At 43.3% G+C, this 13,854-nt stretch overlaps 1 protein-coding gene across 5 annotated transcripts in view; it reads right to left on the minus strand.

Annotated features, from left to right (window-relative positions):
* Positions 1-13,854, minus strand: part of foxn2a (forkhead box N2a) — a 40,055-nt gene that overhangs the window by 21,811 nt on the left and 4,390 nt on the right. The window contains exon 1 of one of the 5 annotated variants that reach the window (XM_014180020.2): positions 3,609-3,626. The exons of the other annotated variants lie outside the window; for them this stretch is intronic. Within the exon in view, the coding sequence (XP_014035495.1) occupies positions 3,609-3,612 (4 nt within the window). The 5' untranslated portion in view covers positions 3,613-3,626. Of the gene's footprint in view, positions 1-3,608; positions 3,627-13,854 lie in introns of those variants that run through there. 5 annotated transcript variants of the gene reach the window in all.

Consider the following 13,854-nt stretch of genomic DNA (forward strand, 5'->3'; position numbering starts at 1 on the left):
AGCGCGGAGAGCAAGAGGAGAGCGCGGAGAGCAGAGCGAGAGGAGAGGGCGAGAGCGAGAGGAGAGGGCGAGAGCGAGAGGAGAGGGCGAGAGCGAGAGGAGAGGGCGAGAGCGAGAGCGAGAGGAGGCGAGAGCGAGGCGGAGAGAGCGAGAGCGAGAGCGAGAGGAGAGCGAGAGCGAGAGGAGAGCGCGAGAGCGAGAGGAGAGCGCGAGAGCGAGAGCGAGAGGAGAGCGCGGAGAGCAGAGCGAGAGGAGAGCGCGGAGAGCAGAGCGAGAGGAGAGCGAGAGGAGAGCGCGGAGAGCAGAGCGAGAGGAGAGCGCGGAGAGCGCGGAGAGGAGAGGGTGAGAGCGAGGAGAGCGCGGAGAGGAGAGGGTGAGAGCGAGGAGAGCGCGGAGAGGAGAGGGTGAGAGCGAGGAGAGCGCGGAGAGGAGAGGGTGAGAGCGAGGAGAGCGCGGAGAGGAGAGGGTGAGAGCGAGGAGAGCGCGGAGAGGAGAGGGTGAGAGCGAGGAGAGCGCGGAGAGCAGAGCGAGAGGAGAGCGCGGAGAGCAGAGCGAGAGGAGAGCGCGGAGAGCAAGAGGAGAGCAGAGCGCGGAGAGCAGAGCGAGGAGAGGAGGAGAGCGCGAGAGCAGAGCAGAGCGAGGAGAGCGCGAGAGCAGAGGCGAGAGGAGAGCAGAGGGCATTTAATTATTTCTATTTCTCCTATCGCACATTCGATTATTTATTATCATTCGCTACGTTATCATTCCGTTCATTGCCATTGTTGCTACGATTCGCTGTTTCTGGCATTTCCGCTATCGCCATCACTGTCTTCATCGTACTCCCATCGCATCGCATCGCATTCGGTTCGTATCTGCTATCGTTATCGCATTGCCATCATTATTCCCATTGCCATTTGGCCGTCGCTATCATCATACGCTATCGCTCTGCTATTGGCCTCATATTCATCTGCATGCGCTTATTCGCGAATTTCGTATCGGACACAATCGGCGATTCTTACCGACCCAATATTCAGACAGCGGAGCGAGGAGACAGGGGAGCGAGGAGACAGGGGAGCGAGGAGACAGGGGAGCGAGGAGACAGGGGAGCGAGGAGACAGGGGAGCGAGGAGACAGGGGAGCGAGGAGACAGGGGAGCGAGAGCCCTGTGTCTGTCTCTCCCTCTCCTGTCTCGCTCTCCTGTCTCGCTCTCCTGTCTCGCTCTCCTGTCTCGCTCTCCTGTCTCGCTCTCACTCCTCTGCAAGACAGGAGAGAGAGAGATAGCGACAGAGAGAGAGACAGAGACAGACAGAGAATCAGACAGAGAATCAGACAGAGAATCAGACAGAGAATCAGACAGAGAATCAGACAGAGACAGACAGAGAATCAGACAGAGACAGAGAGAGAATCAGACAGAGACAGACAGAGAATCAGACAGAGACAGACAGAGAATCAGACAGAGACAGAGAGAGAATCAGACAGAGAATCAGACAGAGACAGAGAGAGAATCAGACAGAGAATCAGACAGAGAATCAGACAGAGAATCAGACAGAGAATCAGACAGAGAATCAGACAGAGAATCAGACAGAGACAGAACAGACAGAGAATCAGACAGAGACAGACAGAGAATCAGACAGAGAATCAGACAGAGAATCAGACAGAGAATCAGACAGAGAATCAGACAGAGACAGATACAGAGACAGAGAGAGAATCAGACAGAGAATCAGACAGAGACAGAGAGAGAATCAGACAGAGAATCAGACAGAGAATCAGACAGAGAATCAGACAGAGAATCAGACAGAGAATCAGACAGAGACAGACAGAGAATCAGACAGAGAATCAGACAGAGAATCAGACAGAGAATCAGACAGAGAATCAGACAGAGACAGAGAGAGAATCAGACAGAGAATCAGACAGAGACAGAGAGAGACAGACAGAGACAGATACAGAGAGAGATGGAGACACAGAGAGCTGAAATTCAGCTTGGCCCTTATAAGACCCCGGCAAATCTTTACAGATGCACAATTGAGAGCATCCTTGCGGGCTGTATCACCGCCTGGTACGGCAACTGGACCGCCCGCAACCGCAGGTCTCTCCAGAGGGTGGTGCGGTCTGCCCAACGCATTACCGGTAATAAAGCAAATAGCGAAGGAAGATTCGGACAAGTGAGGACATTTCGCCAGTCCCCACAAGGAAAAATGCTATTTTAGGCATTGGGGTTAGGTTGAAGGTTATAGTTAGGGTTTAGGTTGAAGGTTATAACTAGGGTTTAGGTTGAAGGTTATAACTAGGGGTTAGGTTGAAGGTTATAACTAGGGGTTAGGTTGAAGGTTATAGTTAGGGTTTAGGTTGAAGGTTATAACTAGGGTTTAGGTTGAAGGTTATAACTAGGGGTTAGGTTGAAGGTTATAACTAGGGGTTAGGTTGAAGGTTATAACTAGAGGTTAGGTTGAAGGTTATAACTAGGGGTTAGGTTGAAGGTTATAACTAGGGGTTAAGTCCCCACAAGAATACTAAAACATGTGCTGTGTGTGCGAGGGGAGGGGGGTATCTCTTAGGGGTCATGTGGTTTAGAGTTCAGCCAGCTAACACAGATTCGTGGCAGAGGAGACACGTTGCAGAATCATGTCGAAAAGAGAGGCAACTATTGAAACAAATTAAAATGCTTGTGCTCTTTTGAGAACACGGGAAAAAAGTACTTAATTGGTGTGGAGAATGTCAGCAATGATTGATTTGAATAGACAAGTATTGACAATGACAATACTTTTTTCATGACCGAATAACTATCGTCTCAGATTTTCTTGACATTACAATGTAATAACTTGACACCAATGTGTCCTTTGAACATAGGACAAAGAGCATTATGAATTCTGTTTTACTGTACCATACAAAAACCTTTTAAAACCACAGTAGCACTGCCCTACTGGTCACCCCCCTCCGCCCAATCCCTGATCAATGTCAGCCAAGCCGCTCTGTTCAGGCGATCTCCTTTAAAACACAGCCTGTTTATTCAAGCAGGAGTCTCTCTCACTCTCCCTCTCTCTCCCTCTCTCACCCGCCAACGGTCACACTTTAGCATCGTTTCAACAGAGCTGGCCAGCTTGTAGTCCTAAAACCCGGACATAAGTTACCTCTGGCTCATTCAGCCATCCCTATGGAAAAAATGAATGGTGAAAGAACAGGGTTTTTGCAATAAATGCCAAAAATATGGTCAGGGGTGAACACAGGCTTAGGAGAGCTTATACATGTTGTTCTATGAGATAATAGCAGTCAGTTAACATGACCTTTATTGTGACATAAATGCTTCAAAATTCACAAAAAAGTGACATTAGCTGATCTCTTAAGCCTGTGTTAACCACAGACCTTATTTTCGGTGTTCAACCAAAAAACGCTTTTCCCCATAGGCGTTTGTCCAATGAACCATGGCGGAGTTAGTGCCTACAAAAAGACGCCATTACTCGCTCTCTCTATGGGGCCTAAAGTCCCACGTCTTCCCCCCTCCGACCTCTCCACTCTCAGAAATCAGACATGCAAAACCACAAACATGCTTAATTAAACACACTCCTAAAGTCTGAACACACTCGTCTTAATTAGACCGGATCAGAGAGTGACGCTTTCAGAAGTGCACATACCCATCCTCCTGTTTACAACTCCCCGTTGGGATAGGGGCTCCAACTGTTGTTTTGTGATTGGGGGCCTAACGAGTGGAGGGGCACACTTCTGCCTGAAGAAAAGAGAGCGGTAATACATTTGCAACCCAAATTCAGAGCAGCCACGTTTATTTGATTACTGCACTCTGATGTCATGTAACCAAGACAACAGAAGCGTTGCTCAGGGTGTGTGTGTGTGTGGTGGTGGGGGGGGGGTGTACGGCTACCTCCTCCTGTGTGTCAGGAGATGAAAAATGTGTGCAGCTGCAGTCATTAAAAGCAGTCACCTCCAAACAAAGGCCAGATCATATCAGCAGACAGACACGAGCTTTGATGGGTTGATAGGGGGCAGCAGCAACAGCCAAGGCGGCTGGTTCAGTTGGAGAAATCAGAAGCCACCAGAGATGGACAGAGGAGACACACCTTACTAACCCCACAGGGACAATGCACAGAGAGGACAAGATGAAAGATAGACGGTCATGATGAATATAACTGAATTAGGGCAACTTCAAAAAGAAAGAACCACAGCAAGAAGACACACCTTTTTTGCTCATATTTCACTTCCTTTAAAATCATACAGCCTGGTTTGAATGACAGGAATTCAACTTTTTAAAGCAACACCGTTAGCAAAGTTCAAAGTGTTGCTCCTGTCCGTCTGTCCATCAAAACCAGACATCTGTGATTTAATGTGATTGTCTTTGTAATCCTCCCACTGGCATCGTGTTCTTCCATTGTGCTATAAACATGAGAACTAATTATCCAACCAACCACAGAGGACAACAACACATTTAAGGTCATTGTTAAATCACGCAGACCTTTTCTAGACTGACTAAAGTCAGGCAGCAACCAGAGGTCACTGGTACTGTAGTTTGCAAGAAACTCATCAGTTTGTTACTACAGGCAAATGGCTTTACAATTGGAAAACACCATCTCGAACCCCTCACACTACCACAGTCCAGACGGTTGAGATAGGCCTAGTTGCTGCACACATCGTTAATGTCGGACCACCATTAGACTGTCTTCGCACCTTCAGTGTTAATTGGGTATAAAGGGTGTAGACTGCAGCACCTTAGCACACTGGAGCCAATAGAAGAAAAGGAGTGAGAGAAGTTAGTTTATGGCATGGTCCTTTGTAGCTCAGTTGGTAGAGCATGGCCTTTGTAATGCCAGGGTAATGGGTTTGAATCTCAGGACCACCCACATGTAAAATGTACGTACGCATGCGTACAGTTGAAGTCGGAAGTTTACATAGACTTGGGTTGGAGTCATTAAAACTCGTTTTTCAACCACTTCAAATTTCTTGTTAACAAAATATAGTTTTGGCAAGTCGGTTAGGACATCTACTTTGTCCATGACAAGTAATTTTCCCAACAATTGTTTACATACAGATTATTTCACTGTATCATAATTCCAGTGGGTCAGAATTTTACAAACACTAAGTTGACTGTGCCTTTAAACAGGAAATATCCAGAAAATGATGTCATGGCTTTAGAAGCTTCTGATAGGCTAATTGACATAATTTGAGTCAATTGGAGGTGTACCTGTGGATGTATTTCAAGGCCTACCTTCAAACTCAGTGCCTCTTTGCTTGACATTATGGGAAAAACAAAAAAATCAGCCAAAAAATTATAGACCTCCACAAGTCTGGTTCATCCTTGGGAGCAATTTCCAAATGCCTGAAGGTACCACGTTCATCGGTACAAACAATAGTACGCAAGTATAAACACCATGGGACCAAGAAGCCGTCATACCGCTCAGGAATGAGACGCTTTCGGTCTCCTAGAGATGAACTTACTTTGGTGAGAAAAGTGCAAATCATTCCCAGAACCGCAGCAAACGACCTTGTGAAGATGTTGGAGGAAACGGGTACAAAAGTATCTATATCTATACAGTAAAACGAGTCCTATATCGACATAACCTGAAAGGCCGCTCAGCAAGGAAGAAGCCACTGCTCCAAAACCGCCATAAAAAAGCCAGACTACGGTTTGCAACTGCACGTGGGGACAAAGATCGTACTTTTTGGAGAAATGTCCTCTGGTCTGATGAAACAAATATAGAACTGTTTGGCCATAATGACCATCGTTTGGAGGAAAAAGGGGGAGGCTTGCAATCCAAAGAACACCATCGCAACCGTGAAGCACGGTTGCAGCATCATGTTGTGGGGGTGCTTTGCTGCAGGAGGGACTGGTGCACTTCACAAAATAGATGGCATCATGAGGTAGGAAAATTACGTGGATATATTGAAGCAACATCTCAAGACATCAGTCAGGAAGTTAAAGCTTGGACGCAAATGGGTCTTCCAAATGGACAACGACCCCAAGCATACTTCCAAAGTTGTGTCAAAATGGCTTAAGGACAACAAAGTCAAGGTATTGGAGTGGCCATCACAAAGCCCTGACCTCAATCCTATAGAAAATATGTGGGCAGAACTGAAAAAGTGTGTGCGAGCAAGAAGGCCTAGAAACCTGACTCAGTTACACCAGCTCTGTCAAAGGAGGAATGGGCCAAAATTCACCCAACTTATTGTGGGAAGCTTGTGGAAGGCTACCTGAAATGTTTGACCCAAGCTAAACAATTTAAAAGGCAATGCTACCAAATATTAATTGAGTGTATGTAAAATTCTGACCCACTGGGAATGTGATGAAAGAAATAAAAGCTGAAATAAAATCACTACGATTATTCTGACATTTCACATTCTTAAAATAAAGTGGTGATCCTAACTGACCTAAAACAGGGAATATTTACTAGGATTAAATGTCAGGAATTGTGAAAAACTGAATTTAAATGCATTTGGCTAAGGTGTATGTAAACTTCCGACTTCAACTGTAAGTCACTTTGGATAAATGGCATATCTTATTATATTAATATTAGTTAACCATTCCCGTCTCTTAATAACAGACATGTCAACTTCTGCTAATCCGAATGGCCTCAATTAGACGGCACCAGATAAGAGAATTCCCTATGCACACCAATACCACAGTTCTGAAGAGATATATCCTAACCTTTCTTCATTATGGGTCAAAGTCTATCACACTGTGATAAAATGGCATTCTTGTTAAAGGGATACATGAGGATTTTTACAATGAAACCCTTTATTCAATTGCATGGGAAATGTGTTTACAACAAGTGAAACAAATTATAAATCAATAAATAAGAGTGAGAAGACAAAACATCAACAACAAAAATATTTGAATTTGACAGTAAATATTGCACTCAAATAGGTTGGTAAAGTGTTTTAGCAATGTGCAAATATTTGTAGTGCGAATAGTAGGGGAAGAAAAATAAACAAATATTGGTGGTATTTACAATGGTGTTTGTGCTCCACTGGTTGCCCTTTTCTCATGGTAACAGGTCACAAATCATGCGGCTGTGATTGCACACTGCGGTATTTCACCTAACAAATATGGGAGTTGATCAAATGTTTGATTTGCTTTTCAATTCTTTGTGGGTCTGTGTGATCTGTGGGAAATATACATCTCTAAAGTGGTTATAAATTTGGCAGGAGTTTAGCAAGTACAGCTAAGTTTCCACCTCATTTTGTGGGCAGTGGGCACACAGCCTGTCTTCTGCCTATGGCGGCCTCTCTCAATAGCAAGGCTATGCTCACTCAGTCTGTACATAGTCAAGATATTTCTTAAATTTGGGGTCAGTCACAGTGGTCAGGTATTCTGTCACTGTGTACTCTCTGTTTAGGGTCAGATAGTATTCCAATTTGCTTTGTTATTTGATAGATTCTTTCCAGTGTGTCACGTAGTTATGTTTTTGCTTTCTTATAATTTGGTTGGTCCAAATGTGTTTCTGTCCTGAGGCTCTGTGGGGTCTATTTGCATTTGTGAACAGAGCCCCAGAACCAGCTGGCTGAGGGGACACTTCTCTCGGTTCATCTCTCTGTAGGTGAGGGCATTATGGTGGAATGTGTGGGCATCGCTTCCTTTAAGATGGTTGTAGAATTTAACACATCTTTTCTGGATTTTGATAACTAGTGGGTATTGTCCTAATTATGCTCTGCATGGATTGTTTGCGGTTTCGCATTGTACACCAAGTATATATTTTCAATTGGATGTTTGCCCCATTGTGTGAATTATTGGTTGGTGAGTGGACCCCAGACCTCACCACCATAGAAGGCAATGGATTCTATAAATGATTTAAGCATTTTTAGCCAGATCCTAATTGGGATGTTGAGTTTTTGATGGCGTAGAAGGCCCTTCTTCCCTTGTCTTTTAGATCGTTCACAGCCTTGTGGAAGTCTGACGTTTAGGCGGAGGTAGGTATAGTTCTTTGTGTGCTCTAGGGCAACGGTGTCTAGATAGATTTTATATTTGTCGTCTGGCTACTTGCCTTTTTTTGGAACACAATTATTTTTGTCTTGCTAAGATTCACTGTCATGTCAGACAGAATCTGTGCAGAAGATCTACGTGCTGCTGTAGGCCCTCCTTGGTTGGGGACAGAAGCACCAGGTCATCTGCAACTAGTAGACATTTGATTTCAGTGTCTAGTAGGATGAAGCCGAGTGCTGCAGACTGTTCTAGTGCCCTCGCCAATTCATTGATATGTTGAAGAGCGTGGGGCTCAAGCTGCATCCCTGTCTCACCCCACAGCCCTGAGGAAAGAAATCTGTTCATAGCCAATTTTAGATGAACACTTATTCTTTGTGTTCATTGATTTTTTTTAAATGTTGTCCCCTCCACTCAACACCGCTTTCCATCAATTTGTATAGCCAACCCTAATGCCAAATTAAGCCAAAAGCTTACTTGAATTGAACAAAGCATGAGAAGACTTTGCTTTTGTTTTATTTGTCTGTCAATAAGGGTGTATTTGTGGTCTGTTGTGTGGTATTTTGGTAAGACGCCAATTTGACATTTGCTCAGGACATTGTTTTCACTGAGAAAATGTTAGAGTCTGCTGTTGATACTGTAGAGGATTTATCCAAAATGACTTGATGCAGATTCCACTAATTATTGGGGTCAAATTTGTCTCCACTTTTGTGGATTGGGGTGAACGGGCCTTGATTCCAAATATTGGGGAAGATGCCAGAGCTGAGGGTGATGTTAAAGAGTTTAAGTATAGCCAATTGGAATTTGTGAGCTGTATTTCATTCAGGACACCATCAACACCACCAGCCTTTTTGGGTTGGGGGGGGATTGTATTTTGTCCTGTAGTTCATTCAATGTAAATTGGAGAATCCAGTGTGTGCTGGTAGTCTTTAATAGATGATTCTAAGATTTGTAGTTTATCATGTATATGTTTTTGATGTTTGTTCTAGAGCCAAAGGATTTGAGACGTGGTTTATTCATACATCTCCATTTTGGATAGGTAGCTCTTCGTGTTGTTCGTTTACTGTGTTCCAATTTTCCCCACACGTGGTTCGATTCTGTGGATTCTTCAATGAGATTGAGCTGTTTTCTGTCATGCTGTTCCTCCTTTTTTCTTAATGTATTTCTATATTGTTTCACCATAGCGAAGGCTCAAGTTCTGGGTCTCTGTTTTTGGTTGGATATGTTTCAATTTATTTTGTAGGGTTTTACGTTCATCAAACCATTTGTCATTGTTGTTAATTTTAGGTTGTCTGCTTGACATTTTTAGATTTGACAGGAAGCTGAAAAATGTGTAATATACTGTTTAGGCTTTTCAGGGAAACGTTTTCTCCAGGAAGTTGTCGAAAAGGGATTGGATTTGTTTTTTGGTAGGTTTCTACATGACTTTCCTTCCATCTATAGCGTTTCTTAATAGCATGCAGTTTGTTTGGCTTTGATGTCTCATGATCGAGTATTGCTCTGTTCAAATAGACTGATTTTGCTGTAATCTGATATCGATGTCAGTGGGCTGACTGAACGCTCAGACGTTCTGGGTTGAGGTGTGTAGTCTACAGTACCCATTGCCAAGGGATGAGCTGTAGGTGTGTACCTATCGTAGGATTCCCCTCGAAGCCTACCATTGACTACATACAGACCCAGCATGCGACCGAGCTGCAAGAGTTGTGACCTATTTTTGTTGGTTGTATGTGTTTAGGGAAGCATATTTGGGAGGGAATGTCTTCACCTCCAGGTAGGCATTTGTCCCCGTGTGCTGAGAATGTTGGGTTCTTGTCCAGTTCAGGCGTTTAGTTCACCACAAACTAGTACGTGTTCCTGGGTCTGAAAATTGTTGATCTCCCCCTCCAGACTGGATAAACTATGGGAATTATATGGGGGGGACAGGAATATTAGGTAGCACACAGGAGGCCATTTTTATTTATTGAGAGATTCTTTAGAATTTTTAGCCAAATGTAAAATGTTCCTGTTTAGCATAACCCCCCCCTCCGAGTCTAGCAGCCACCAGTGGGTCCATCTCCTCTATATCATGTTTCTTGCAGGATGACAATGTCTGCATTTCAGATTTCTTTGGTGAAGTCTGGGTTCCTGCTCTTCAGGCCAAAAGCAGAGGACCTCAGACCCGTTGGAAGTGTTTGAAAATCACATGCACCACAACTGTTCCAACCTTTTGATACAAAATTGTTCGAGGCTGTCTCAGGGTCTTCGTTTTCCAGTATTCTTAGTTTCTACCCTGGGCCAATACCCTCACTCTTGACAGAGGAATAGTGTGGTCTTATAGCACTGTGCCGTGCCAGGGGATTGCCTGTGTGGAAAATTAAATTGCTTATGTTCCCAGTCTTGTAACAGTCCGCAAATAGTGTCTCTGGATTGTCCCCGAGGATCTTCTGTTTGTTGTCTTTTCGTGCAGTGTCATTTTTTATTTCTGAGGGGAACTTTACTATGATAGCCTCTGCACAGGGGTGTAACGAAGACATGGAGCAGGGGACTTCAGAGCCCGCTGCATTTGGGATTGGTGAGGTTGTGATTCTCTGTTGCCATTGTTGGGTTCAAGGGCTTTCACACTTCAGCGCTAATTGAAGTTGCAGCTGGGTCTGTTCAGTCCTAGCAAGCTTGGTAGCTCTGTAGCCTTAATTTATCAGTCTTTATAAAGTAAAATATCTAGAGATGATTGTAATACCTTTTACGTCTTGGCTTTAGAAGCAACTTCAGACTGAACATTACTCACTCAGTTCCAGGTTGGATGGTATTGATGTTTCTGCCATTTGTTGGTTTACCAGAAAGTTAGCTAGAGAGTCCTTGGAAGTAAGAATCCTTCCAAGTAATGTTGTCTAAAATCCAGGCTGTAGGTTTGGAGTTTTGATTTAAAGTAAAGGTTGTGTTGTAGAGGGTAGTATCTTTTACATGACCTTGTATCTAACTAAATCTGTTTGCAGAAACATTCAGGAGCTCATGACCTCTAGTAGATACCATAGACTTCCAGTCATTTAGCGCTCACGTATCCAGGAGTTCATCTGACTCTGGGGAAGTAGATTAAGGTCCTCATTGCCAAAATCTGGAAGTATCCCTTTAACGTAATAGGGAATGCTTTGTATGGCCTTAAAAAAACACACATATAGGGTTTGTAAGACCCTAGAAGCTCTTCATAACACTAATGAATGTGACACTAAAGATCCTATAAAATTATTTAAATTCCATGTGACAACCCCCTCCTGTGATAGGTTATCAAATGATTAAAAACAAAAAGAGCATGCAATCTAGCAGCATTTACTCTGCAAAAACATTGGAAAGCAGACTAATTAGCATATTACCGTGTGAAACATACATTTATGACAGAAATATCACCTATAGGTAAGGCATGATTAATGTATTAAGTACTTCAATCAGAAAGTATTCATACCCATCGACATATTCCACATTTAGTTGTTACAGATTTTTTTTCTTACCCATCTACACACAATACCACATAATGACAGAGTGAAAACATGTTTAGACATTTTTTCAAAATGTATTGAAATTAAATATCATTTACATAAGAATTCACACCCCTGAGTCAATACATGTTAGAATCACCTTTGGCATCAATTACAGTTGAGAGTCTATCTAGGTAAGTCTAAGAGCTTTGCACACCTGGATTGTACAGTCGTGGCCAAATGTTTTGAGAATGACACAAATATTAATTCCCACAAAGTTTGCTGCTTCAGTGTCTAGATATTTTTGTCAGATGTTACTATGGAATACTGTATAATTACAAGCATTTCATAAGTGTCAAAGGCTTTTATTGACAATTACATGAAGTTAATGCAAAGATTCAATATTTGCAGTGTTGACCCTTCTTTTTCAAGACTTCTGCAATCTGCCCTGGCATGCTTGGAGTTTGTGGGTTTTTCCTTTGTCCACCCGCCTCTTGAGGATTGGCCACAAGTTCTCAATGGGATTAAGGCCAGGGGAGATGCTGGCCATGGACCCAAAATATCTGTTTTGTTCCCCGAGCCACTTAGTTATCACTTTTGCCTTATGGCAATGTGCTCCATCATGCTGGAAAAGGCATTGTTCGTCACCAAACTGTTCCTGGATGGTTGGGAGAAGTTGCTCTCGGAGGATGCGTTGGTACCATTCTTTATTCATGGCTGTGTTCTTAGGCAAAATTGAGTGAGCCCGCTCCCTTGGCTGAGAAGCAAACCCACATATGAATGGTCTCAGGATGCTTTACTGTTGGCCTGACACAGGACTGATGGTAGAGCTCACCTTGTCTTCTCCGGACATGCTTTTTTTCCGGATGCCCCAAACAATCGGAAAGGGGATTCAGAGAAAATGACTTTACCCCAGTCCTCAGCAGTCCAATCCCTGTACCTTTTGCAGAATATCAGTTTGTCCCTGTTGTTTTTCCTGGAGAGAAGTGGCTTCTTTGCTGCCCTTCTTGACACCAGGCCATCCTCCAAAAGTCTTCACCTCACTGTGCGTGCAGATGCACTCACACCTGCCTCCTGCCATTCCTGAGCAAGTTCTGTACTGGTGGTGCCCCGATCCCCCAGCTGAATCAACTTTAGGAGACGGTCCTGGCGCTTGCTGGACTTTCTTGGGCGCCCTGAAGCCTTCTTCACAACAATCGAACCGCTCTCCTTGAAGTTCTTGATGATCTGATAAATGGTTGATTTAGGTGCAATCTTACTGGCAGCAATATCCTTGCATGGTTGACAGAGGAAGAACAATGATTCTAAGCACCACCCTCCTTTTGAAGCTTCCAGTCTGTTATTCAAACTCAATCAGCATGACAGAGTGATCTCCAGCCTTGTCCTCATCAACACTCACACCTGTGTTAACGAGAGAATCACTGACATGATGTCAGCTGGTCCTTTTGTGGCAGCTCTGAAATGCAGTGGAAATGTTTTTGGGGGATTCAGTTCATTTGCATGGCAAAGAGGGACTTTGCAATTAATTGCAATTCATCTGATCACTCTTCATAACATTCTGAAGTATATGCAAATTGCAATCATACAAACTGAGGCAGCAGACTGAAAATGTATATTTGTGTCATTCTCCAAACTTTTGCCCACGACTGTCCAATATTCGCACATTCTTTTAAAAATGATTCTAGCTCTTTCAAGTTGGTTGTTGATCATTGCTAGGACAGCCATTTGCAAGTCTTGCCACAGATTTTCAAGACGATTTAAGTTAAGTGTAACTAGGCCATCAAGAAGTATTCACACCCCTCGACTTTTTCCACATTTTGTTGTGTTACAGCCTGATTTGAAAATAGATTAAATTGATATTTTTTGGTCACTGATCAACTCACAATACCTCAATGTCAAAGTGAAAATATGTTTTTCAAAATTTTTACAAATGAATAAAAAATGAAAATCTATAAAGTTTTGAGTCAGTATTTAACCCCTTTGTTATGGCAAAGGCCTTAGCTTAACAAGTCACAGTGTTAAACATTATTTTTGAATGACTACCTCATCTCTGTAAACCACACATAACATTCTGTAAGGTCACTCAGTTGAGGAGTGAATTTCAAACACAGATTCAACCACAAACACCAGGAAGATTTTCCAATACCTCGCAAAGGGCACCTATTGGTAGATGGTAAAAAAAGCAGACCTTGAATATCCTTTTGAGTATGGTGAATCAATATAAATTTGGATGTGGTATCAATACACCCAGTCACTACAAAGATACAGGTGTCCTGCCTAACTCAGTTGAAGGAGAAGAAGGAAACTGCTCAGGGATTTCACTATGAGGCCAATGGGAATTTTGAAACATTTACAGAATATAATGGCTGTGATAGGAGAAAACTGGGGATGGATCAACATTGTAGTTACTCCACAATACTAACCTAATTGACAAGAGTTAAAAGAAGGAAGCCTGTACAGAATATAAATATTCCAAAACATGCATCCTGTTTGCAATAAGGCACT

This window comes from Salmo salar, chromosome ssa28 (genome assembly GCF_905237065.1).
Source record: "Salmo salar chromosome ssa28, Ssal_v3.1, whole genome shotgun sequence".
Classification (NCBI taxonomy): domain Eukaryota; kingdom Metazoa; phylum Chordata; class Actinopteri; order Salmoniformes; family Salmonidae; genus Salmo; species Salmo salar.